This window comes from Carcharodon carcharias, chromosome 19 (assembly GCF_017639515.1).
Source record: "Carcharodon carcharias isolate sCarCar2 chromosome 19, sCarCar2.pri, whole genome shotgun sequence".
NCBI lineage: Eukaryota > Metazoa > Chordata > Chondrichthyes > Lamniformes > Lamnidae > Carcharodon > Carcharodon carcharias.
In genome coordinates this window covers 104,565,273-104,591,960 of record NC_054485.1, presented here as the reverse complement: position 1 = coordinate 104,591,960, position 26,688 = coordinate 104,565,273, and the positions used below count along the sequence as shown (strand labels likewise).

The 26,688-nt window shown below is 45.1% G+C and overlaps 1 protein-coding gene and 1 long non-coding RNA gene across 3 annotated transcripts; both read right to left on the bottom strand.

Moving 5' to 3' along the window:
• Nucleotides 1–299: 299 nt before the first annotated feature.
• LOC121291824 (histone H3-like centromeric protein A) lies at nucleotides 300–14,233 on the bottom strand. 2 transcript variants are annotated; one of them, XM_041213420.1, is made up of 5 exons: nucleotides 14,137–14,233; nucleotides 12,716–12,953; nucleotides 7,957–8,075; nucleotides 3,159–3,236; nucleotides 300–1,161 (listed from the first exon to the last, which is right to left on the bottom strand). In XM_041213420.1, exons 2-5 carry the CDS (start codon nucleotides 12,939–12,941, stop codon nucleotides 1,027–1,029), a joined length of 558 nt encoding a protein of 185 aa, XP_041069354.1. In that variant the 5' UTR covers nucleotides 12,942–12,953; nucleotides 14,137–14,233; the 3' UTR covers nucleotides 300–1,026. The 2 variants fall into 2 exon arrangements, with proteins under 2 accessions (XP_041069354.1, XP_041069355.1); XM_041213421.1 differs by having other exon boundaries at nucleotides 14,099–14,175.
• A 5,354-nt stretch (nucleotides 14,234–19,587) lies between these two features.
• LOC121291882 lies at nucleotides 19,588–21,239 on the bottom strand. Its single transcript, XR_005946102.1, has 2 exons — nucleotides 20,227–21,239; nucleotides 19,588–20,121 (listed from the first exon to the last, which is right to left on the bottom strand). It is a non-coding gene; the product is annotated as an uncharacterized LOC121291882 (long non-coding RNA).
• Between the last annotated feature and the right edge of the window lie 5,449 nt (nucleotides 21,240–26,688).

The window sequence follows — 26,688 nt, the reverse complement described above, 5'->3', positions numbered from 1 at the left end:
GCTGTACACATCCTGATCTAGTGACAGAGCAGTCAGTGTTCATCTCATGTTGATCCTAATCTCGGATGCCAATCCCCCATCCTATAACCAGGTAACCATCACCCCCTCCTCTAGTCGCTGAGGAAAGTTCAACGTGGATGGTGACAGAGGTGGGGGTGGGGTAGAATTACCTCAGCTCAGAAGCGCGGTGGGGGTAAAATGGTCTGGTAAACATCACCCCACCCCCCCCCCAACCCCTACCCTTCCCACCCCAACTTCTTTACAGTTAAAAAGATTTTTATACATCATCATTGGGCTGAGCAGAGCTCCAGAACAATAAGCTAGGCTTCCTGATTTATATCGAGATCAGAGGCAGCCACAAGGCTGAACTGGAAGTGGCACCAATACTCAAGAGTTAATTTAATGATTCCTCGCCTGCACTCCCTTCTGTCCAGATGGAGCTCAGGCAGCGGCAAGATCAACACACTATGTTACCTGCTGGTTAAACCTGCAAATGCTGGTGACACCGAGCGCTAGGGCAAGCACTCACCCAGCAAGCAGCACCCTAACATTTGTAGATCAACAACTGACAGCTCCACCCCAGCAGCACAGCTGAAGCCTGTGTCAGCAGGGGGTGCACATGGGGACCAAGGAATCAGAGTGGGGGATCTGTATTACAGATTGTGGAGAGTAGTTGAAACACCAAATGACAAATCAGCTGCTCAGTACTATTTGAATTGCAAAAGCGATATTACAGATTGAAAAGTACAAAAAGCTTAAAATTTACAAGTCATAGAACGGCCAGGCGTCTACTTAAGCGCAGAGCTAAAATAGCTACGTTACAATAATGCAACGGGCTCTGTGTTAAGAGACGTTTGGCAGGGGCCCTAAGCAGGCGGCAGTTCCAGACCACAGCTCCCGTCGCCCTCAGTCTCCACTATACAGTTTTAACTTGGTCTTTTTTTGTTTGTTTGGCAATTAGACAGCACCAATGGACAGGCGAGGGGGAGCAGATCAAAACTGAATGGAAAACTTGCTTTCCTTCCCTTAGCCCAGACCTTCTTGGATGCCCCTTATCTTGCGGGCCAGCTGCACGTCCTTTGGGAACAGAGTAACTCTCTTGGCGTGAAGGGTGCAGAGGTAGGCATCCTCCAGGAGCAGCACCAGAAATGCCTCAGAAGCCTGGAGAAAACAAGAGGAAGGACAAATCCGTGGCATTAGGATGCGGTGTTGTAGTGGAGAAGAGCAATGAAGGGAAAAAAGGAAAGAAAAGATTTTACATTTATATAGTGCCTTTAGTAACCTCGGGACATCCAAAGCACTTTACAGTCAATGGAAGTACTTTTGGAGTACAGGCACTACTGTCGTGTAGGAAATGCAGCAGCCAATTTGCACACAGCAAGATCCCCAAAATAGCAATGTGGCAACAACTAGATAATGTGTCATTTTTTTTCAAACAGTAACTTGTTAGAGGGATAAATATTGGCTCAGAACACCGAGGGAGAACTGTCCTGGCTCTTCTGCACAGTAGTTAGTGTGCACTTATTACAAAATTCAACAGCTTTTAGAGCATTTTCATGTTGATCCCATCACTCAGGATTACAATGGCATGGGTTTGGGGTTGCCAACTCGGATCGGAGGTTTAATCATTACATGACCCCTTCCCTCCAACTACCTCACCCAGGCAAACAGCCTCCCTCCCAAACCAGTGGTCTGTTTATCGATTCTATAGGGATCTGGGATTGCTGATCTCTCAGGGTGGATTACCCCACTCTGGGTTAGACTTGTCGCTGGAGCTTAGTAACACAAAGAGAAAGAGGAGGAAACCATTCACATCCAGCAGTGAATCAGAGGTCCAGCAGTGCCACTTACTGGGCACTGATGGTATTGCAGCCCTGACACCCAAATTGCCGGTGGATTTCATGAATTAAGGATTCACTGAGGAACCTACAGGGTGACAGGACACAAAGTGAGGGCTGTGGGACTAAGCATGACCGGTCTTTCAAAAGAGCCAGTATATGCTCAAGGGGCTGATTGGCCTCCTCCAATGCTGTGCATTTCTATGATTCTCTAACACTGTTGTCTCCCTCAATGCTCCACATCGTGGGTTTGATCATTGGGCTTCACTGTTGCTAGGCAAAACTGGCAGGATCTCTGGTGTGGGGTCATCCTCGATGAGAGATGTCAGCACAGGATGGAGTGCCACTATCTTGTTTGGCGTCCTCCCCTCTTGCTATGCTTAAGAACTTATAAAACAGGAGCCGGGGCTGGCCATTCAGCCCTTCAAGCCTGCTCCGCCAGTCTGTAAGATGGAGGAGGATCTTCTACCTCAACTCCACCTGCACTATCCCCATATCCCTTCATCCCTCTCATTCTCACTCGCTGACTTGCAGCTGATCAACTCTGCATCTTGCACAGCGATTCTGATTTTTTAAGGCTCTCACTCCCATCCCTCGCGAGATTGCTCAGTCCTGCTCATGTCATTTATGACTTGTGATTTCCAACATTACTACAAGCCTTCCTTTTCAACGTTGCTGAAAAAAAAGACATGACACCAAAGCCCTTTGTCTTGTATTCATCAGGACAAACACAAGAATGCAAAATTTCAAACAATCATAAAATTTATACTACTGGAGAAAAGGATGCTGATTGGTTGGGCAAGTTGATTCTGATTGGCCGAGGCATTGCCATGGAGAAAGCAACGGGAAACTATAGGATCCCCAAGCTTCTGGGTATTTCAAAACATGAACAAGGCTTGAACATATTCTTTTTGATTGCAGAGAATGGGTCCTGTGTATGAATGTATGTCGCTTTGAACATGTATAACTGAGCTTGGGGAGCCGAGAGTTCACTGTTGCTTTCTCCATGGCAACACTTCGGTCAGAATCTACTTGCCAACCTGTAGCATAAATTCTCCTGTAGTACAAATTGTTGTGATTGTTTGAAATTTGGTATTCTTGCATTTACCCTGCTGACTGCAAGAGGAAAAACTTAGGCAACATGTCCTTCTTTTCAGCAATATTCAAGCTCTGTACTGGCAAGCGAATATTTCAAATCACTCCTTAGCCTTCTTTGGTTTTTTGATAATTACAAAGACAAAAAAAAAGGTCTTAATAAGGAATTAAGAGCTATTTCAGTAGACAGTTAGACTATATATCAAGAGAAATGTCAGCCACTACCTCCTGCAATGCCAACAAAGCATTGACTTGCCATCTGAACTCAATGCCCCTGGTGAAACGAGAGGCCACTTCACGAACCTGGAAAGAAAGAGTTGAGAAAGGCCATTAGTTCAGAGCGCTGAGTACCCCCTCTGATCCCCATAACCCTTTCTCAAACTGATGGCCTGTTGGTGTCATCAAGAAGTATCCATGCCTACAGAAAATACTTTGGTTGGGGTGGGGTGGGGTGGGGGGGGGGGGGAGGGGTGCGTGCGCGCGAAAAGTGCTCAAAAGGACAAAGAATTACAGGAGAATGAGGCAAGGGGTTTAATTGCACAGCTCCATCAAAGAGCCAGCAGAGGCATGATGAGCCAAATGGGATCCTTCTGTGCCACTATCGCACTGTGAAAAAAATACAGCGAGGGCAAGAAAAGTGAAAATGAGCAATCATCAACCAGCCAAGAGGCGTCGATGAAAATTCCCTTCACTCAGCCTCCAACTATTCGACTGTGGTAGGGCCTCTATCACCATCTTTTGATTCCTGAGTTTACAGAATGGTTGGGCTTTGCAGCATGGCGATAGGACATTGGAGGATTTGAAAAGCTGTATAGGTTCAGCTTCCCCTGATGCTTCTGTCAGACATTCCAAAAAGTCACTCGGAGCCTCTTCCTTCGTTCCTTTACTGATGATTTTAAGTTTCTGCTGTCCAATTATCGACTTGTGGGCCAGTGCCGGAAATAGATTCTCCCCAATTATCTTATCAAAGATAACTTTCCAAAGATATTTGAAAAATCAAGAGGTGAAAGGGAGGGAGTCACTATCACCGGGGAAAAGACACTGGGAAAATGATTAGATTCTAAAGGCTGACAAGTTCCCAGAACCTGATGGCCTGCATCCTAAGGTCTTAAAAGAAGTGGCTGCAGAGATAGTGGACGCATTGGTTATAATTATCCAAAATTTCTTGGATCCTGGAAGGGTCCCAGCAGATTGAAAAATAGCAAATGTAGCAGCAACTTTATTCAAGAAAGGAGGGAGGCAGGAAAAAGGGAACTACAGGCCAGTTAGCCTAACACCCAACATATGGAAATTGACAGAATCCATCGTTAACGAGATTATAGCAGGATACCTAGAAAATCATAATGTGCTCAGGCAGAGTCCACATGGCTAAGTAAAAGGGAAATTGTAGTTGATTAATTTATTAGAGTTCTTTGAGGAAATAATAAGCAATGTGAATAAAGGGGAACCTGTAGATGTGATGTACTTAGATTTCCAAAAGGTTTTGATAAGGTGCCACATCAAAGGTACACAAGATAAGAGATCATGGTGTAGGGGGTAACATATTAGCATGGATAAAGGATTGGTTAGCTAACAGGAAGCAGGGAGTAGAGATAAATGGGTCTTTTTCAGAATTGCAAGCTGTAACTAGTGGACTGCCACAGGGATCAGTGGGGCCTCAACTATTTACAATCAATATCAAAGACTTGGATGAAGGGACCGAGTGTAAGATAGCTAAGTTTGCTGATGATGCCAAGAAAGATAGGAAAGTACGTTGTCAAGAGGAGGTAAAGAGCTACAAAGGGATTTAGATAGGTTAAGGGAGTAGGCAAAAAAGTTGGCAGATTGAGTATAATGTGGAAAAATGTGAACTTGTCCACTTTGGCAGGAAGAATAGAAAAGCAGTTTGGTTTTTAAATGGAGAAAGACTGCATAACACAGCGGTATGGAGGGATCTGAGTGTCCTGGTACATGAATCACAAAAGTTTATTTTTTTTATTATACATTCATAAATGTGGGCTTTGTTGGCTGGGCCAGCATCTATTGCCCATCCTAGTTGCCCTTGAGAAGGTGGTGCTGAGCTGCCTTCTTGAACCACTGCAGTCCATGTGGTGTAGGTGCACTCACAGTGTTGTTAGAAAGAGAGTTCCAGGATTTTGACCCAGTGACAGTGAAGGAAGGGCGATATATTTCCAAGTAAGGATGGTGAGTGACTTGGAGGGGAATTTCCAGATGGTGTTCCCATCTATCTGCTGCCCTTATCCTTCTGGATGGTAGTGGTCATGGGTTTGAAGGTGCTGTCCAAGGGTCCTTAGTGAAATCCTGCAGTGCATCTTGTAGATGGTGCACACTGCTACTACTGTGCATCTGTGGTGGAGGGAGTGAATATTTGTGGATGCAGTGCCCATCAAGCAAGTTCCTTTGTCCTGGGCAATGTCAAGCTTCTTGAGTGTTGTGGGAGCAGCATCCAGGCAAGTGGCGAGTATTCCATCACACTCCTGATTTGTGCCTTGTAGATGGTGGACGGGATTTGGGGAGTGAGGAAGCAGGATTCCTAACCTCTGACCTCTTGTAGCAACAGTATTTATATGGCTAGTCCAGTTCAGCTTCTGGTCAATAGTAACCCCCAGGATGTTGATAGTGGGGGATTCAGTGATGGCAATGCCATTGAATGTCAAGGGGCGATGGTTAGATTCTCTCTTACTGGAAATGGTTATTACCTGACACTTGTGTGGCATGAATGTTTCTTGCCACTTGTCAGTCCAAGCCTGGATATCGTCCAGGTCTTGCTGCATTTGGACATGGAGTGCTTCAGTATCTGAGGAGTCGCGAATGGTGCTGGACATTGTGCAATCATCAGCGAACATCCCCACTTCTGACCTTATGATGGAAGGAAGGTCTTTTATAAAGCAGCTGAAGATGGTTGTGCCAAGAAGTCTACCCTGAGGAACTCCTGCAGTGATGTCCTAGAGCTGAGATGTAATGGGGTCAGGAGCTGAGTGACCCTGGCAAAACCCAAACTGGGCATCAATGAGCAGGTTATTGATAAGTAAGTGCTTCTTGATAGCACTGTTGATGACCCCTTCTATTATTTTACTGATGATGGAGAGTAGACTGATGGGGCAGCGGTTGGATTTGTCCTGCTTTTTTGTACAACACAGACCTAGGAAATTTTCCACATAGGTGGGTAGATGCCAGTGTTGTAGCTGTACTGGAACAGCTTGGCTAGGGGTGCAGCAAGTTCTGAAGCACAAGTCTTCAGAACTATTGCCAGAATATTGTCAGGGCCCATTGTCTTTGCACTATCTAGTGCCTTCAGCCGTTTCTTACTATCATGTGGAGTGAATCGAATTGGCTGAAGACTGGCATCTGTGATGCTGGGGTCCTCCGGAGGAGGCCAAGATGGATCATCCACTCAGCACTTCCGGCTGAAGATTGTCGCAAATGCTTCAGCCTTATCTTTTGCACTGATGTGCTGAGCTCCCACATCATTCAGGATGGGGATATTTGGGGAGCCTCCTCCTCCAGTGAGTTGTTTAATTGTCCACCACCATTGACAACTCGATGGGGCAGAGCTTAGATCTGATCTAATGGTATGCAGACACAGCAAGAGATTAGGAAGGCAAATGGAATATTTATTGCAAGGGGAATGGAATATAAAAGTAGGGAAGTTTTACTGCAGCTATACAGAGCCTTAGTGAGACCACATCTGGATTGCTGTGTACAGGTTTGGTCTCCTTATTTGAAAAACGATACAATTGCATTAGAAGCAGTTCAGAACTCATTCCTGGGATGAAGGGATTGTCTTATGAAGAAAGATTAAAACAGGTTAGGTGTTTATCCAACAACAGAAAATGCTGAAAAAAACTCAGCAGGTCTAACAGCATCTGTGAAGAGAAAACAGGGCTCTGAAGGAAAGTCATACAGACTCGAAACATTAACTTTCTTTTCTCCCCACAGGTGCTATGAGACCTGCTGAATTTTTCCAGCATTTTCTGTTTTTGTTTCAGATTTCCCGCATCCGCAGCATTTTGCTTTTATCTAGGTGTTTATCCATTGTAGTTTAAAAGAATGCAAGGTGATTTTATTGAAACATATAAGATCCTGAGGGAACTTGATCGGGTGGATACCGGGAAGAACTCGTGGGAGAGTCCAGAACGAGGACAGGCAGTTTAAAAATGAGAGGTCTCCTTTTTAAGATGGAGACGAGGAGAATTTTTTTTTTCTCTCAGTAGGTCGTTAATCTGTGGAATTCTCTTCGCCAGAAAGCAGCGGAGGCTGGGTCATTGAATTTATTCAAGGCTGAGTTAAACAGGTGTTTGATTCATGAGGGAGGTGAGGGTTATGGGGCGGCGAGGGTGGGGGCGCAGGCAGGAATGTGGAGTTGAGACCACAACCAGGTCAGTCATGATCTTATCTACTGACAGAGCAGGCTTGAACTGTCTAACCCTGCTCCTAAGTCCTCTGTTCCCACGTTATCAATTTACTCACAATTTTATCTCCTCTACCCAACCACATTCTCCTTGTATCTAAAGCTTCTCATCCCTGGTAGTATCATCCCTATAATCTCCTCTCTTCCCTCTCTACAATCTGTACTTGATGGTGGGACACTCCAAAACTAGACATCGTGTTCCATCTGGCTCAGGTTACATTTCTGCTCAAGTCTCTTGCCCTTAGTTATAAAATTTTGGATTTGAGGAATACTTCTCCTAAAGCCCTGCTACTTCTAAGAGGCTTGTGTATCTGAAACCCCTCCAAGTCTCTCCGCTCCTCGACTTCTTTTGAAGTTTTACCATTCCGTCCATATTCCAGTCACTTTTCTCCGCATAAAAGTGAATCGAACATCCAGCTGCACAATTCACTAATCTGACGAATGCCCCCCCCTTACATCATCAATGAAGAAAATGCTAATCTCCTGCCCCTGATACCCCAAAGTTGGTTCCTATCTGTGTGAACTTACTCAAAACATGTTGCAGCGTATCACACGAGGCTGAAATAAACTTTTAACTCTAGTCTTTTAGCACCAGCTTTTATTGTGACTCACCAGTCTGCCGAATGGTAGCTTGCGGATAAGCAAATCCGTGGATTTCTGATACTTGCGGATCTCCATCAAGGCCCTGGTACCCGGGCGGAACCTTCTCCGTCCGGTAGGTGGCTGATCTCCTGCAGGCAAGACACATTCTTCACTAAACCGCTACCAAGGATCAAAGCCCAAGCTTCAGATCACCCTACACAGGAACGCTTCAACCTCGGGGCAGCACACTTCCCAGTATTAGTTGCCCAAGTGTGCACAGCAGCCCGGTCTTGGGAGAAGTTTAGTTGACGAAGCACTCGGTCGATCAAGTTTCTGAGGAAGGATTCCAGGACTTTGGCCTCATTGATTAAGGTGCCAGCACCTCTATGTGGCCTTGCGATGTTGGTTATTCAAAGATATGCTGATAAAATTGACAGCATCGCACTTCTCATGGTTACATCCTCTGAACGAAAGCAATGCTCATTATTCTGTCGATTAGATCAATATGCCAAACCTACATGGGGCTGAGGAAACAACTGATGCGTCACAAAAGCAGCAAAATGCAAGAAAAGGAGGAAGGATCTTGCATTTTACTCGATCAAAATCCTGGAACTCCCTCTCTAACAGCACTGTAGGTGGACCTGCACCACATGGGACTGCACTGGTTCAAGGAGGCAGCTCACCAGCACCGGGAGTGGACACTGAGAAGTTGGTTTCCCTGGCTGGGGAATCTGGAGCACTGGGGCACAGTCTCTGGATAAGGGGCTGATCCTGAGATGAGGAGAAATTTCTTCACTCAAAGAGGTGTGAATCTTTGAAATTCTCTATCCCAGTGGGTTGCGGATGCTCCATCGTTGAATGTATTTAAGGATGGGTTAGACAGGTGTTTGGTCTCTTAGGGAATCAAGGGATATTGGGAGCTGAGGTGCTGGGCCGGGGGTGGGGGTGGGTGGGTGAAGATGGGCAGAAGATCAGCCATGTTGAACGGTGGAGCAGGCTTGATGGGCCATATGGTCTACCCCTGCTCCTGTATCATATGCTCTTACCTCTAATTTTTTTCTCCTTTGAAACTGTGGTGTTTGCAATGTTCAGGCGCTTCATGAGTGGAATTTTTGGAAATAGTCGTGCCCCAGGGTCAATTGGAGATCGACCATTGCGGAAAGTACCTGTAGGCTGGCGGCTGCTTGTAAATCCCAGTGCGCTACAGCATCCTCAGGTCCCCAGTGCTGAGAAAAACCAGCAGGGTAGAGTGTCTGGAGGATTTGTTGAATATTTAAAACTTTGCAAAGTGGGAGTAGCCGAAACATCACAGGTGTGTCCTAGGTAGACAACTTTTACCTAAAAGAGTCTACCACACTGGATAGGAACAATGATAGATTTATGACAGAGGTAGTCTGTTTGACCTGTCACATCCGTGCTGGCCATAGTAAAAAAATGGAGCTGTCCAGTCTAATCCCACCTTCCACTGTTGGTCCATAGCCCTGTGGGCTAACAGCACCTCAAGTGCAGACCCAAGTGTTTGTTAAACATGGTGAAGTTTCTGTCTCTTCCGCCCTTTCAGGCAGTGAGTTCCAGACCCCCCACCACCCTCTGGAGAAAAAAATATCCACCACACCTGAAATGCTTTCCACCAATCGCTTTAAATCCATGTTCCACATGCTCCCCCACCCCACCCTGCCAAGGGAAATATGTCCTTTCTATCCATTTCATCCAGATTTCTTATTTTATTCACCTCATTTAAATCTCCCCTCAGCCTCCTCTGTTCCAAAGAAAACAACCCCAGCCTATCCAATCTTTCCTCATAGTTACAATGCTCCTCCAGTCCTGGAGTGGACATCTTCCATAGTGTGCTCACACCCTTCATGTTACACGCCATACTTTGGTTAACTAGTGTTCTAACATAGTCTCCTTGCTCTTATGTAACAGAGGGAAAGTGTCCCTTATGCCTTCTTATCCCCTTAACCACCTGTCCCCTTACCTTCAGGGATCTGCAGACATACATTCAAGGTCCCTCTGTCACTTAACGCTTGCGGGATCACACGTAAGGAAATTATTACATATAGCTGCGGATTTAAATATAGCAAACATATCATCCATATATCGGGAATACGCCAGGGGTAGGAGGTTCAGTGTCATTCCATCGAAGGCATGTTTCGCAAGGAACTCAACAAAGATGTTTGCGAGAGCTGGGCTTAGAGGGGCTCCCATGGCAACACCATCTATTTGGACAAACATGATGTCATTAAAACTGAACTCAACAGCTCAAGTTGCCAAGTTCGTGGGTTCAATGAATACTGATTCACACAATTGTGGTGGAAATGGAGCAGTCAGGTGAACTCCCCTTCCTTAACGTACTGGTTGAGAAATCAGCCGGGGGGGTTCTCTACCACAAGGCTACCTTCACTGGTCAACATACACGTTGGAATTCTTACAGTTCCAAACGCTATAAGAATGGTCCTATCGATAAACTTGTAAATAGGGCCCTAGCCATTTGTTTACCATGTAAGCTTGATGCTGAAATAGGGCGTATCAAAGGCATCCTGCGGAATAATATTTCGGCACAGACTAGAAGGGCCGAATGGCCTGTTTTCTGTGCTGTAGTGTTCTATGATAAAACTATCCTGATCAGATCATTTCACGCTGTATATCACGCAAACTCATGAGCCGGCCTAAGGCCATCATTTTTGGCCTCGAAATGTGCCCAGTCTACCTCAGATTACCCTGGAAGGGCAAGATATCTCAAAAGATTTGAGCATCAGGTGAAGCTAGCTGTTTCACGCTGCTACCAAGCAGTAGCAACATGAGTGGTATTCGCCATTAACAGGATGCTACGTTCAAACTAAAGAGATGTTTTGCTTATCACACAAATAAATAATGTGCTACATGAATTTCAGTGCCAGTGTGATGCTGGATATGTAGGCCATACGTGTGAACATGTGAAAGACTGATGGATCGTATCAAACAGCATCTCTCAGCCGCTGTTTGCAATAGGCAAGGTACAGACCGTACCCAACCAGCCCGTGCTTGCAAAACTCAAACAGTGTCCAGCATTAGATGTGATTTCATGATTGAACAACATTTTCTAAATAATCCTCAGCGTGCTTAGAATTAGACTGACAACCAATTTAAGATTGTCAGTCAGGTTTGCAGTGTGGTGATTTGCGTGTACTGGAAGCTACATATGTTAATGCACAGAGCCCTGTTCTTTTCAGACAGAAAGAACATGTAGACACATTGCGCCTGTTCCAGGTAAACAAAATAAGTGACAGCCATTCGCTGACTCATTCCTCAGGGCAATGCCTTGTCTAATCAGGGTCAAGCTGCCTGGTTTAAATTTCAAACAATGCTTGGCAGTTAATTGTTAGTCACCATCACTGGTGCATTCTCCATAGCAACACCTCTACCAATTAGAGTCCACTTGCCAACCAATCAGCACTCTCTTCACAGAGTATAAATTGGTCTTTTTCCGTTATATTGGTAATCTTGCAAAATGTCCTGATGAATGCAAGATGAAAAGCTTCGACATGTCTCTTTTTTCAGCAGTACCATCTATATATCCCTTTGCAGGGAGGCGGTGTCATAGTGGTATTGTCACTGGACTGGTAATCCAGAGACCCACGGCAGATGGTGGAATTTGAATTCAATAAAAATCTGGAATCTGGAATTCAATAAAAATCTGGAATTAAAAGTGTAATGACGACCATGAAACAATTGTCATAAAAACCCATCTGGTTCACTCATGTCCTTTAGGGAAGGAAATCTGTTGTCTTTACCTGGTCTGGCCTACATGTGACTCCAGGTCCAGAATAATGCGGTAGATTCTTAAATGCTCTCTGAACAAGGGCAATTAGGGATGGGCAATAAATGCTGGCCTAGCCAGCGATGCCCACATCCCGTGAACAAATAATAAAAAAACCAATTTGCATTCCAACCCATCATCATCATATCATCAGCAAATTTGACTAAAATACAGTTGGTCCCTTCATCCAAGTCACTAATATGGTTTGTAAAGTAGTTTAAAGTCCATCACTGATCCCTGTGGCACTCCCCTAGTTTATTTGTCATTCTAAAAATGGCCCATTCATCCCAACCCTGTTTCCTGTTGGTTAGCCAATCCTCTATCCATGCTAATATATCACCACCAACATCATTGTGTAGCAACCTATTAAATGACACGTTATCAAATGTCTTTTGAAAATTTAAATACACCACATCCACTGGTTACCCTATATTCATCCTGTTTGTTCCATCCTCAATGAACTCTAATAAATTTGTCAAGCACAGATTTGATTGTTTCTTTAACAAATATCGTGGCCTACTCCATTTTTATCCTTCTCTCTATTTTGTCTGCAAATCCTGTAACCAGGAATGTTGAGCTGCCATAGCTGCTTTTCTTTAAGCCACATTTCAGTAATAGCTGTGATATCATACTTCCAAGTGTCTACCTGTGCCCTCAGCTCATCTGCCTTATTCAATAGGCTGAAGTACATACACCACTCATCAACTGTCTATTTTCTAACTTTTAGTCCCTTGGCCTTCCATACTCACTAATTTTCACCTTTGATTTTCAGTTTTGCATCTCTTCCTCCTGAATCTCTGCTCAGGTTCCCATTCCTACTGCCAAGCTGGTTAGATCATTTTAGGGAATCATTCCATATTAGAATTTTTTGTTTTCATGGCCAAATCCTATTTCGGAAATGTTGTGGTCAGTCATCTCAGTTCATTAGGAGTGGGAGGTTAAAAGAGGGAGGGATAATGCAAGAACTAAAAAACCCTAAAATTGTCTTACTTGGTCTACGCCCTGGGTCAATTGGGGATCTCCTCCGGGGACTCGTTAGTGTCCTCCTCCCTCGTGGTGATCTTGCAGGAGACGCTCTCACTGGTGACCTTTCAGTGGGTGCCCTGGCTGGTGACCTCCTCCTTGGCGGTGAGTGTGCAGGAGAAACTCTCAATGGTGATCTCCTCCTTGGCATTTGCCCCCTCCGTCTGGCAGCTCCTCGAGGTCTCCCGGTCATTATTGTTGCAGTCTGAGATTGAAAGTTTAAGAAGTTAAACTGACGGTTGGGAAAAGGAAGAGACAAGCTACATTAATGTAGGGCCTTGTCTCCAAGTGCTTCACTTTCTGACTTCCTTAGGACCTCTCACAAGCCCAGCACATTCCATTGCGCTTTACAGTTAATGATGTGTCATATCAGTGTTGTAATGTCGTAAACATGGCTGGCAATTTAGACAGCAGCAAGATCACATAAACAGCAATGTAATAACATCCAGATCATCTGTCTTTTAGCCATGTTGACTCAGGGATAAATATTGACCAACGGCACAGGGCAAAACAATTCTGTTCTTCAAAACAGGGCAGTAGGATCTTTTACATCCACCTGAGAGGGCATATGGGGTTGTTCCATCTCTAAGTTTATCTTACTACCCCTGCTAACAACACAATCTCATTCCATCACCACAGCCTCTCCCTTCATTTCTGTTAGCATCTGGATGGAGACCCTTACCATACAATGACCACTTTACCAAACTCAAGCAGCATTCAACAACAACTTGCATTGATATACTGCCTTTTTCCATCCCAAGGCACTTCACGCAAGCGATTCTCAAACAAGAAGTGACACCCAGTCACATAAAGGCGATATTAGGGCAGACGACTAAAAGTTTCTTCGAAGAGCTGGGTTTTAAGGAGCATCTTAAATGGAGCAAAGACCAAGGGTTTAGGGAGGGCGAAGCGAAGGCTGAATTGAAATAAATCAGAGAATCTGACCTGCACCCTATAGCTTTAAAACCTGGGATTGAAGGAACCAAAACTAGACAGGAATACCTATATTATGATGCCACTGCAGTGGAACATTAAAATGCACTTGCTGCAAATGCAAACTTTTATAATGCGGACTTTTATATATAAATATATATTATATACACATACACATGATATATATATGTATAATATACATTTCACCGATGTTTAATTCCCACACCTCTGCCACAATCGCTAAAAACCTGGGCCGCAATCTGACAACCCCCTGACCACTCTGGGGCCTTTTAAACCCTTGAGGCCTGGACATAGCTCACCTGGAGCACCCTCTGCCTCTGCCTCTGCCCTCTGCCCCCCACCCCCACCACAGCCTGAGCTCACCTGCCGCCCCCGCGCCTGCGCCTCACTGCTTACCTACTCCGTTAGCCCCGCGCCTGCGCCCCGCCGCTCACCTGCCTCCTGCCCCGGCTCACCCGCTACCTCTCCACGAGCTGCGGCTCCCTCTGTCAGATTCAAATAATGCGGCTCGCGCCGTCACCAGGGCAACCGAGGGGGCCGACGGTTGGAAGCAGCGTCTGACGTCTGAGAGGAGGGGGCGGGATGGAAGTGGGGGTGGGGCTTATTCCTCTCCTTTCCTCCGATCGGGGCAGGCGAGTAGGGGCGGAACCGCCCCTTTACTCCTGGCCTGCGGGTGATTGACGGGCGCACGAGGCGGAGACCTCTTGCAGAGGCCCAACCCCCAGGATCCTTCCTATTGGACAACAGTCATTATGGACAGCCGGAATAGCCAATCGTATTGCGGGACGTGAGTCTAATTGACAGGTGGGGTTTGATAAATGGCCACATCTTAGCACAGCAGTGAGTTTGGAGTGTACGTGTAGATGACGGAAACATTATTATAACATTTTACCCCTTAGTTTTATTATGACTTGGAATTTATTGTCTGTGCCCTTGAAAAAGGATGCATTTATGGTTGAAATGAGTCCAACGATCGATTTTGAAAAAGATTTGCACTGGTATAGCACCTTTCACACCCTCAATACATACCATTGCACTTCTAAACTGAGGCTTGATTTGGATTTATATGGCGCCTTTTACATCACCTTAGCCTAGCCTGAGCAGGAAGATAGATGAAAGTAGGGCCAGAAACACGTGATGAGAGCTGGATTTAGGGTTGCCACTGTGATTAAATGCATTCCTGGAGGTTTCTTCGCACCACTTGCTCCCACACTCCAGCCATTAGTCGCCAGTGCACCCATTCTTGTGGCGCACTGCCTTCCTACGTCACTTGAAAAGCAAAAAGTCTCATTACCCAGTTGGATGATGCTTGACTGTCAGCCAAAAAGACCCTTTTTTATCCTCATTTTCAATATTTTTAAACCTGGTAAAGAGAAATATTCAAAGAAAGTGACAATAAAAAACAATCTTCTTTAATGCCCCAGTGTTTTTATTCTCCAGGGTGGCACACAGCAGTGTCCTGGAGATTGATCTTCGATTCTTGAAGAATCCGGGCCAATCCTGGAGGGCTGGCAATCCTACCTGGATTGGGTTTTGTCTGTTTTGAGATGGAGGAAGTCATTCTTCCTCTAAGACTTGGCTGTGCCTTTGCCACCTCGCTTTCTCCAAAGTCATCCTAGCTGACCTTCACCCTCCACAGTCTAAAAACGCCACTGTGCGCCTTGCCTATCCCCAGAATCATTGATTTACATTCACTGTATTGCCAGCATATTAATATGAAACTCCTTGTCCTTGTTTTCAAATCCCTCCTTGGCCCCATCCCACACTCTGCAATTAGAAGCCCCTCTCTCTGAAAAACTTCACACGTTTTGTCCCTTGTAGGCAACCCTTCCCCACCCTTTTGCCACCATTGGTGTTTTTTAATTAATTCACGGAATGTGGACTTCACTGGCTGGGCCAGCATTTATTGCCCATCCCCAGTTGCCCTTGAGAAGGTGGTGATGAGCTGCCTTCTTGAACCACTGCAGTCCATGTGGTGTAGGTACACCTACAGTGCTGTTAGGAAGGGAGTTCCGGGATTTGACCCAGTGACATTGAAGGAACGGCGAAATATTTCCAAGTCAGGATGGTAAGTGACTTGGAGAGGAACTTCCAGGTGGTGGTGTTCCTTTGTCCTTCTAGGTGGAAGTGGTCATGGGCATGGAAGGATCCTTGGTGAATTCCTGCAGTGTATCTTGTAGATGGTACAGACTCCTGCTACTGTGTGTCGATGGTGGAGAGAGTGAATTTTGTGGATGTGGTGCCAATCAAGTGGACTGCTTCGTCCTGGACAGTCTCCAGCTTCTTCAGCGTTGCAGGAGCTGCACTCACTCAGGCAAGTGGGGAGTATTCCATCACACTCCTGACTTGTGCCTGACAGGCTTTGGGAAGTCAGGTGGTGAGTTACTTGTCGCACGATTCCTAGCCTTTGACCTGCTCTTGTAGCTACAGTATTTTCATGGCTAGTCCAGTTCAGTTTCTGGTCAATGGTAACCCCCATGATGTTGATAATGGGGGATTCAGTGATGGTAATGCCATTGAACATCAAGGGGCAATGGTTGGATTCTGTCTTGTTGGAGGTGGTCATTGCCTGACACTTATGTGGCATGAATGTTACTTGCCACTTGTCAGCCCAAGCCTGGATATTGTCCAGGTTTTGCTGCATTTGGACATGGACTGCTTCAGTATCTGAGGAGTCGCGAATGGTGCTGAACATTGTGCAATCAACAGTGAACATCACCACTTCTGACCTTATGATGGAAGGAAGGTTATGATGAAACAGCTGAAGAGGACACTACCTTGAAGAACTCCTGCAGTGATGTCCTGGAGCTGAGATGACTGACCTCCAACAACCACAGCCATCTTCCTTTGTGCTAAGTATGGCTCCAACCAGCAGAGAGTTTTCCCCCGATTCCCATTGACTCCAGTTTTGCTAGGGCCCCTTGCCACACTCAATCAAATGTGGCTTTGGTGTCAAGGGCAGTCACTTGGTGTCAGGGCCCTCAGTCACTTGAACCTTCTCCCTGGACATATCTCCCAAAACCCATCTTCCTCTGCATTTGTCTTACCTATAAAATCTTATTAAAAACACCTCCATGACTAAGCTTTCAGTGCCCACACCCCAAGCCACGGCTAGTATGGACATGATGGGCCAAAAGGCCAGCTTCTCTGCTGTAACCATTACATAATTCTATGAAGCCATTGGTGGTCATTCCTTCTTTCATCTATTCCTGATTATCCTTCCTCCTTGGAAAGTTTTCATAGCTGAAGTAATTAAATAAATCCAACATCTTGTCATTGTCAAAGTTGAATGGAAACCACATTCTGGAAGCCATTGGTGGTGTCAGAGAAATGGAATGGGGTGTCAGTAACATACAGGTGAATGCTAACCCCTTGGCAGAGACCAAGATGCAGGATTGTAAATGCTCCCACGGTTGAGATCCTGCAGTGATTCTGTGATGAAGTGCTGCATTGGGAGAGGGATAGAAGGCACTTGGTAGTACAGAATTTGAATATTGCTGAAAAGACAGGCATTTTGCTGAAGCTTTTCATCTTGCACTCATCAGGACAAACACAAGAATTCCAAATTTCCAACTATCACAACAATTTATACCACAGGAGAAAAGGGTGCTGATTGGCAAGTTCACTCTGATTGGCCAAGGCATTGCCATGGAGAAAGCAATGAGGAACTATAGGCTCCGCAAACACCCGGGTATTTCAAAACAGGAGCAAGGCTTGAACATATTCCTTTTGTTTACAGAGAACGGGTCCCTGCAGCTGAAAAATCAAACAGCATGTCCCCTTGGTTGTTAAAAGTAGGCAAAATACAGATCATACTCAACAAGCTGATAATTGCAAACCCTAAAACTAAATGTCTGCCGTTAGATGTGATTCTGCAATTGGGAAGCACTTCCTGAACAATCCTGGGTGTGCCAATAGCTACACTAACAACCAATCTATGATAACCAGTTAAGATTATAATGTGGCTAATTTAGGCTTGCAAGGATACGTGCCCTCTGCAAACAAAAGGAATACTTTCAAGCCTTGCACATTTTTCAAGTCATCTGGGAGCTTGGGAGGTCGGGGGGTGGTGTGTGGAGCCTGTCCCTCTCCATTGCGATCTCCGTGGAACACCTTGGCCAATCAGGGTTGACTAGCGAAGCAATCAGCACCCTTTTCTGTTTGTCCTGATAAGTGCAGGTAGAAAAGTTTTGGCAACATATCCCTCTTTGCAACATTATTCACAAGATAGAAATGGAATTGGAGGGTCGTTCGAGGGAGGAGAGGCAGTAGAGAAGAATTACATGGTCAATAGTAATGATGACTATTTGGAACTCTAGGCAGAGGTGTGAAGGCGAGTGTCAGGTGCCTCAAAGGCAGTTAACTCCAGGCATATGAGCCTCATCAGCCTTGGATGGCAGACGATCTGGGAGAAGGAAAACTCTGGTTTTAAACCCCAACAATAGGCTAAATATTAAAGTCTACATCAATCGAATGTGCGGGTGAATACAGACAGTGTCAATACACCAGATGATGGTGTAGAAGGGGCTGGTGAGGTTGTCCAGCTTATTTAGCAGATCAACTAGGAGAGGAGCAACTCCTGAATTAGAACCCACATCCTCTCAGCTGCTACACTTGCGGCATTAGCTGCCTCAGATGAGGGAACGTGGGCAGCTCTGCAGAGCCCCTGCCCACTTAAAGATACTCAATGCGCAGGTTGTTCAGAGAAAAGCATTCGTCTGTCAAAGCAATGGGAGAAGCCTTCAGCAGGGAAGACATTCATCTTACATGGGGGCTGCCTGGGATTGAAACTCACTCCAGGATGCCACATCTGATAACAGCGGAATTGTATAGAGTTTATGTTCTGTGCTAGAATGGCTCAGCTGGGCAGGTCTGCAACACTCCAGGATGACTGCACTGCCAGTATGGCTCATTGATGGGCCCCGGAGTGACGAATAGGAAGGTGGGAATGCAGTTTTGGGACATTTTTCCTACTTGGCTCCAGACAATCCTGCGATCCTATGGCCTAGCCAGTCGGATGTCTGGAGACAGAGGAGCAGTAGGAAGCAAATCAGTGATAAATTGTACATTTTTAGTTTGTTCAAATTCTGCAAGAGCCTATGTCATCATGGTGGGGTGGGATGGGCCTAAAAGCCTTGGTTCTTGCCACTCTTTACCTGAGACCTCAGGGTATGTGGGTGAGTGAGGCATGTTTCTGTAGCGGTAGAATGCATCCCGTCAGACAATTGGAAAATCAAACCTCCACGGGTGAATCGAAGACTCAGGTTTCAAAGTTATCAAGGGAATACTGATGTCTCTGGAGACATTAAATGCTGAAGTTTAAAAGCAACAGGGAAATGGGATCACCTCGTCTCTGGTGCAGACACGATGAGCCAAATGGCCTCCTTCTGCATCGTAACAATTTTGTGATAGAGCCTACACTTATGTTCATCACGGACATGATAAAATTAATGCTATGACATTGAATCCTGAAGGGGCTTGACAGAGTACATGTTAAGAGGATGTTCCTCCTGTCTGGCAAACCTAGAACATGGGGCACAGGCTCAGAATAAGAGATATAAATAAAGGGAATAATTTCACCCTTTGCGCCCTTGGGAATAAGGGATGGGCCATTTAGGGCTGAGATGAGGAGAAATTTTTTCACTCAAAAGGTTGTGAATCTTTAGAATTCTCTACCCCGAGAGAGCTGAGGATGCTCAGTCTTTGAGAATATTCATGTCAGAAATTCGTACTTAGGGAATCTAAGGGCTAGGGTGGTGGTGCAGGAAGATGGAGCTAAGGTAGAAAATCAGCCATGATGTTGTGTGGAGCTGCTGCGATGGGCCGAGTGGCTTACTCCTGCTTCTCATGTAGACAATTAAATCAGTCAGGATATTGTGCAACTTTGATTTATTGTAAGCTTTTATTCCTCTTTGTAATTCAATAACAATTAGAATTAACACGGCAACGTAGCACGTATGCTTTGTTGCAGTAAACGCTATTTTAAGAAGCATAAAGAAGATTTATACTGGCTGGGGATCTCCTTGCTGGGACAGACGGCTCCTGGATGACATTCCTAACCCTCGACCTCTTCCTTGGAAATGATGAGCTGTTCCTGAAGAAACACCTCATTGGCATTTTCCTTGCTACCTTTGTTGGTGGGCTCCTTCCTGGCAGCCTCTTCTCTACTTTCACATGTGGCAGCCTTCTTTCCACCTTCAGGCGCGAATTCTTCACCGGCAGGCAGCGGGTGGGTGGCAGGGGCTTGCTAGCTAAGCGCCTCATACCAGGCACCCCCCTCATTGGCAGCAGCGGCTTCATAAGCGAACCCCTGAGAGGTAACCGCCACAACGGGAACGTTAGCTTCGCCGGTATTTGCCTCAGTGATAGTTTCCGCCGTACCTCCCGCCTCTGCCTTCTTTGCCTCATTGCTCTAGGCTCTGAAAGTTAAAAATAAAACGGTAAAAGTGTAAATGAATTGCGCAATAATTAACTGCAGTCTGCTTTTAATAACGCCTCGTGATAGATGCCTCGGAGCACCTTACCCTTGCATGGAGTCCTGGGGCTAGAATGGACTCTTTCTGTGCTGCAGCCATCCCGTGATTCTAAAGAGGGGGATAAAGAGAGTAGGCTAAGGAATCAAAGGCTGGTGAGGGGATGGTTTTGAAGAGATTCCCCCAAAAGCAGGGAGCACAAGACAAGGTTGTGGCTGACTGGGTAGCACTCCTGGAGTGAGAAGGTCCTGAGTTCAAGTCCCACTAGAGACCCGAGCTCCACACAATCCAGGCTGATGCTCAACAACCACTTATATCTATATCCAGCCGGTAAGGTAAGGAAACATCCCAGGATGCTTCACAGGAGCATTATAAAACCAAGTATGACAACGAGCCACATTAGGAGATTTTAGTTCAATGAAATAGATTTTAAAGGAGTGTCTTAAAATGGAGGAAAGCAAGGTGGACAGGTGGGGCCTAGGCAACTGAAGGCACAGCCACCTATGGCAGAGAAATTAAAATCAGAAACGCATAAGAGGCTAGATTTAGAGGAACGGAGGTATTTTGGAAGGTTGTGGGGTTGGAGGAGATTACAGAGATAGGGAGGGGGCAAAACCCTTAGGGATTTGAAAACAAGGATGAGAATTTTAAACGAAGCTTGGCAGCTGCCTCCAGAAGCAAAAACAAGGAAGAAACCAGACAGTAATAACAAAACCGGCAAAGAAAGAGGAGATAAAATGGGGGACAGAGTTTACAGTCTAAAACCGTTGAACTCAAATACTGGGTCAAGGAGACTGTCATGTGCCTATTCAAAAGATGAGGCGTGCTGTCACTGGAGCTTAAATTGAGGTTCGTTGGTACACAGCAGGTGGCAGACGACAAGAGAGGGGAGCATGAGTACTAGGTGGGGAATTCAAATATCAAACGACAGGAAGCCCTGGGTCATGCTTGCAGACTGAACAGATGTGTTTGGTAAAACAGTCACCCAGTCTATGTTTGGTCTCCCCTATGTAAAGGAAACCACATTGTGAGCTGTGAATACAGCATACTAAACTGAAAGAAGTACAAATTACTCTTTCACTTGGAAGTAGAAAGTGAACACGACACACCCAAACGGTGATTGGAGAAGGAGACATGGAGATTTTAGATGATTGACATAATTTTTGACCAATCATGTTGCTGGGATCAATGTCAAGCCCATTCATCCAATAGGACAGGAAAATGAAGGCGGGATATTACACAAATTGAACCAATTAGAATGAAGGTTTTGACACCAACAATAATTGATCTACTCTCTTCCCCTTGAACTGGTTGCCCTTGGCTCCTTGTCAAAGTTAGGGAGGGGCTGATTTATAGTCAACTGCAGATAGCTCAAGTTTTTTTCTCCTTTCCAATCTGCCTGATTTATTACACAGCACTTACTTTTCACTGAAGCTAAATCTGGAAAGAAGACATTCAGAAGTTTCACTTGTTTGAAATTTTAAGTAATTCTCCCTCCCCCTCAGCCCCAAATACTGAGAATCAAAAGATTGTAGAGTGCGCAGAGTGCAGCTAAGTGACTTTGAATGTAGATCACTTAATCCAGTGCATAGCTGAAGAGGGAGAGGAATAGAAGCTGTATTATCACATAACATTAAAAACTTAAGAAATAGGAACAGGAGTTAACCTTACAGCCCCATTGAAGCCAGCCCCGCCATTCTCTCAGATATGGCTGACCTTCTGCCTCAACTCCACTTTCCTGTCAACTCCCCTAGTCACTCGACTTGCTGAGAGAGCAAAAATCTGTTTCTCTCAGCCTTAGATATATGCATGGGTGCACATTCACCATCTTTGGTATCACCTCTCCCCTCCCTTAAGACGCTTCCAAAAACCTACCTCTCTGACCAAGCTTTGGGTCACCTGACCTAATATTTCTTTAGGCGGTTTGGTGTCAAATGTTTTGAACGCTGCAGTGAAGGGCATTGGGTCCAGGTTAGATCCACCATTGTACTTCCTGATGCTGGCTTGAACCCAAATGGGCGCAGCCTTCATATCCCTTCCTCAAGTGCAGCGCCCAGAATGGGACACAAGACTCCCAAGGTCATTCTTTTCAGATTTGGGATATTGTCAGAAAGTTGCTATAATCGGGCTTCTAAAAACCAGCAAAACTCGCGGCAAAGGTCAGTGATACTCACTCCATTCAAAAACCAGCCACTCTCGCTTTTGCAATCGGTAAAGTGTTGTGATGACGATATCTACCGAGACCATCCCTGGGCATTCGGTCAGTTACCAGCTGTAATGGCTTCAGGTTCCGTCTCCGTGGTTTCAGTGATTGTTACGTTTCCAGCTGAGATGATGTTAGAAGATTCCATCGCTATGGTTTCAGTAATTTCTACACCACTGTGGTGATGTCTGAACATTCTGTGCTGTGACTGGTCGATGGGGCAGTGACGATACCGATTAGGTCACCACAATTGTCATTCCAGCATTTATTTAACATGGTGTAAACTACAGTGATTCAACAGCAGTCAACATCATTTTCACGTCTCAGTTTAATAGTGATTGAACTCAGATATACAGACCATAGGTGGAAATCTACAGCCCCTTCCTGCCAGCGGGATCTTCCAGTCACTCCGAATGTTAATGGACTTTTGAACAGCTTGTTGCATTATTCCACCCTGTCCCCACTGGGAGAGGACTGTAAAATTTCACCCTCTCATTTCCAGCTTTGCGCGGCCCTATGAATTATGGCAATGAGAATGATAATGTGTGAACGAGAATCTGGATGGGGTGTACGACCAGCGCACAATGAGTTAAAAAAAACTTTTAGAGCATTAATGTAGGAGAGCGGTAAAGGTGGCAAATGGTATGTTGGCCTTCGTAGCCAGAGGATTCAAGTACAGGATCAGGGATGTCTTGCTGCAATTATACAGGGCCTTGGTGAGACCACACCTGGAATATTGTGTGCAGTTTTGGTCTCCTTATCTGAGGAAGGATGTACTTGCTACAGAGTGAGTGCAGCAAAGGTTTACCCGATTGATTCCTGGGATGGCGGGACTGACGTATGAGGAGAGATTGAGCCGATTAGGATTATATTCGCTGGAGTTCAGAAGAATGAGGTTGGGGGGGCAATCTCATAGAAACCTATAAAATTCTAACAGGACTAGACAGGGTACATGCAGGAAGATGTTCCCAATGGTGGGGGTGTCTAGAACCAGGGGTCACAGTCTGAGGATACGGGGTAGACCATTTAGGACTGAGATGAGAAATTTCTTCACCCAGAGAGTGGTGAGTCTGTGGAATTCGTTACCACAGAAAGTAGTTGAGACCAAAACATTGTATGTTTTCAAGAAAGAGTTAGATATTGCTCTTGGGAGTGAAAGGGATCAAAGGGTATGGGGAGAAAGTGGGAGCAGGCTATTGAGTTGGATGATCAGCCATGATCATAATGAATGGCGGAGCAGGCTCGAAGGGCCGAATGGCCTACTCCTGCTCCTAGTTTCTATCAGAGATAGGAGCAGGTGTTGGTCAATCAGCCATGCTCCACTGGATGTTAAGGCCACATTCAGATCAGCCATGATTTAAACTCCACTTTCCTGTCTGTCCCTAATAACCCTGGACTCTACTGTCAATCAAAAATCTGTCTAACTCAGCCCTGAATATATTCAATGACCCAGCCTCCACTGCTCATACGAACATAAGAAATAGGAGCAGGAGTAGGGCCAGCATTTATTACCCATCCCTCGTTGCTCTTGAGAGGGTGGTGGTGAGCTGCCTTCTTGAACCGCTGGAGTCCAGGTTTGTATTTCAAATTCCACATTCCCATCTACCTCTGATAACCTTTGATTCCTTCGCTTAACAAGAATCTATCTACATTTGGCTTAAAAATATTCAATGACCCCGCCTCCACTGCCTTTGGAGCTATAAAGTTCCAAAGCAGTACAATCCTCAGAGGAAAATTGTCTCATCTCTGCCCAAAAGTGTCCCCTAGTTCGGGACTCACCCACCAGGGAAAACATTCTCTCAGCATCTACCCTTTCACTGTTTACCTTGTGACTTTTGTCTGCATGGTTTTCCTAGCTGTAGTAATTGTGCTTTTATTTAGTGTGTAATGTACGATTAAGAATAATGCTCGTAAGGAAAGATCACATGATCTGTAGTAACCAATAGGAGTAGCACGGGCTACTTCAGCAATCAGGGTTTGGAGTTGAAAGCACACGTGTAGTTGCTGCCGAGTACATTGTGAATAAACTAAATGTTTCCACTTAAGAAGTGTCTGCAGTTCAACTTTATTATCAATAGTAGCAACTCGGCTACCCTTATAACAAACTGGCGATGAGGATAAAAACAGGATTGAACAGAAGAATTCAAGTTAAAAAGAAATCGGTACCTTACTCAGTGATTGTAAGTAGCAAGCTCCATGAGAATTAAAGAAGTTATCCTTTCTCAAAATGCCGCAATTCAGGAGAATTCAACCTTTTGAACCAGCCACAGGTGATTGGTCTCAATACATAGAACGCCTCACATTCTCTTTTCAAGCAAACGAGATTACGGGGGAAAGAGGTGAGTGATCCTCTTAAGCACTTGTGGGAGCAAAATCTCCAGCTTGATTCAAAGTTTGATGGTACCCAGTGCCCCAGATTTGAAAAATTTCAATGAACTGCTAGACCTCGTGAAGGGTCATTTTTCAACCAAAGCCCTCAGTCACGATGCAGAGCTTCAGGATTAATTCACGAAATAGAGCCCCAGGTGAGCCAATTGCATGCTACGTGGTAAATTTGAAGCCAACAGAACATTGAGCTTGGTATGTCTCTAAACAACATGCTCAGAGATAGTTTAGTATGTGGTGTGAATGAGGACACTATTCAGACAAGATTATTGCCCGAAGTGAATCTGGATTTCAAGAAGGCACTAGAGGTAGCGCTGGCCATGGATTGTGCAGTAAGAGATTCAAAAGCTATACAGGACGTACAAAATGGCACCGTCCTCCACATTGGGTGGGAAATGCAAGACTCTGCCAAGAAGTAGGAAACAGCCCCCTGCTAGCCGAAAAATAATTTGGCAGCGAAATCAAAGAATAATTTTAATAGTGGTGGAAACAAGCAGTCTTTTAGCGATTGGCGGTTAAAAAAAAAAATCAAATGCTACTATTGTCACAGAAATGGACTTACAATGAGGCAGTGCAACAAAAGATTCAAAAAGAAGCCCAATGAAGTCTACAATGTAGAAGAGCCTGAAACAACAAATTCTGACATTTATGTAAAAACAAAAAAACTGCGGATGCTGGAAATCCAAAACAAAAACAAAAACAGAATTACCTGGAAAAACTCAGCAGGTCTGGCAGCATCGGCGGAGAAGAAAAGAGTTGACGTTTCGAGTCCTCATGACCCTTCGACAGAACTGTCGAAGGGTCATGAGGACTCGAAACGTCAACTCTTTTCTTCTCCGCCGATGCTGCCAGACCTGCTGAGTTTTTCCAGGTAATTCTGTTTTTGGTTTTGTTTTAAATTCTGACATTTACTCATTGTTTAATCTGAAAGTGGGAAAGACAGAACCAATATTTGTCACAGTGAAAGTAAATGGCAAACCTGTTAAAATGGATGTAGACATGGGAGTTCCCACTGCAGTCATTGGGGAACATACCTTCAATTAAGTTTAGAACAAACCGCTGCCAAGCTAAAAACGTATTTATGGGTGAAGACATTCAAAAGGCATAACCAGAGTAACTGTCCATTATGGAAGCCAATCAGCAAAGCTACCAGTGTTGGTTTTGAGAGGCAGAGGACCAAGCCTTTTAGGGTGAAATTGGCTAAGGGAAATCAACCTTGATTGGCCACTGAGATTCCCAAAGGAAGCTGGAAGCATTCCTGTTTTGGAAAAGGAGTGTGTAAGGACTCAACAAACTGAAGAATTACAGGCTGTCATAAACCAAAACCTGGAAGAACAGCAGAAGGAACTCAAAGAGACCCTGCTTGATGACAGAATTCGCGACGAGGTGAGTAATCTTCACAGGGAAAAAGAAAACCTGTTGAAAGACCTTCACACACCACAAGACGCCCTCAAGTCAAAGTTTGTACCTCTGGAAAAGTACGAAGAGAAACAAAGAATTCAACACTTTTCTGAACAAACTGAAGAATGAGTTGGCAGAGAAGACACAACAATGTTCAAGTTCCAGGGGGCAGCAAACAAATACAAAAAAGAGACAGAAGAGCTGAAGAATCAGCTAAATGAAGCCAAAGAGGCTTTGGAAGCAAAAGTCGCAGAATTTCCCGAGAAGCAGACAGATAATGAAATTTTGGGAGACTCAGCCACAGAGCTCAGACAAGTTGAACTGGCATCTGAGAGACGTCTGGCCAATAGTGAAGTCAAGAAGAAGGCCGAGATTAAAATCTGCGCTAGAAAGGAGGCGCGTAAAAAGGTACAGAAATACTAAGAGGGCCTTAACTCTGGCAGCATACAAATACACTTTCGTACGTAGGCCCGGCAATCAAATCGCAAATGCCAATGCCCTTAGTCATTTGTTTTTACAAGAAA